This window comes from Penaeus monodon, chromosome 34 (assembly GCF_015228065.2).
Source record: "Penaeus monodon isolate SGIC_2016 chromosome 34, NSTDA_Pmon_1, whole genome shotgun sequence".
NCBI classification, from domain to species: domain Eukaryota; kingdom Metazoa; phylum Arthropoda; class Malacostraca; order Decapoda; family Penaeidae; genus Penaeus; species Penaeus monodon.
This window is the reverse complement of record NC_051419.1, coordinates 4,038,216-4,038,861: the sequence shown is the minus strand read 5'-3', so window position 1 is coordinate 4,038,861 and position 646 is coordinate 4,038,216. Positions and strand designations below refer to the sequence as shown.

At 30.7% G+C, this 646-nt stretch overlaps 1 protein-coding gene across 1 annotated transcript in view; it reads right to left on the bottom strand.

Annotated features, from left to right (window-relative positions):
• The window catches only part of LOC119594533 (protein pigeon-like), a 22,146-nt gene that overhangs the window by 11,480 nt on the left and 10,020 nt on the right, over positions 1-646 (bottom strand). The window contains exon 7 of the mRNA XM_037943564.1: positions 185-267. Within this exon, the coding sequence (XP_037799492.1) occupies positions 185-267 (83 nt within the window). The remainder of the gene's footprint in view (positions 1-184; positions 268-646) is intronic.

Sequence of the window (646 nt, the reverse complement as noted above, 5' to 3'; positions counted from 1 at the left end):
CACATTCTATCATAATAATTATCTATACATCAAATGCAGCCTAGTTAACATTCACAAGTTCACCAGTGAAATCAAACTGTTAAAAATATTTAATCTCTGATAGTACGGTATATTTACCAACATAAAATTACTCTAACGACCCATTTTTTTGAAAAATATTATGCAAGATGGCAGTGCAACATACCACAGTTTCATGAGGTTTATTTGGGTGAAACTGCAGAGCGGTGAGCATAGGACGAGGTCGCATCTCATCTTCCTCTGATTCACCTGAAATTTACAACACGCATGTAAGAAGAAAGTCTATTTCATAACAACAATCCATAGCATCTTTTATTCATGCTACTATTGTTTCTGAAAATGAAATGAAATGTATTCTTAAGTCTACAAGTGGGTTTTATAACTATCAAAATATGTGACATATCATTATGTATTATCCTTTTGGCAATCATAATCCTGGGTATAATCTCTGCTACAAAATATCTGTAAGATCTTCTGAACTTACAAAAAATCCATAAATCTATAATGATGATGTTTTATTTTCATTTTTGATGAACTTGACAGAGACCTTATCAAGAGTTTTTTCAAACATAACTACTAAAGAACTTTCAATATTAATTATTAATAAAATCAACACACCAACCAACCA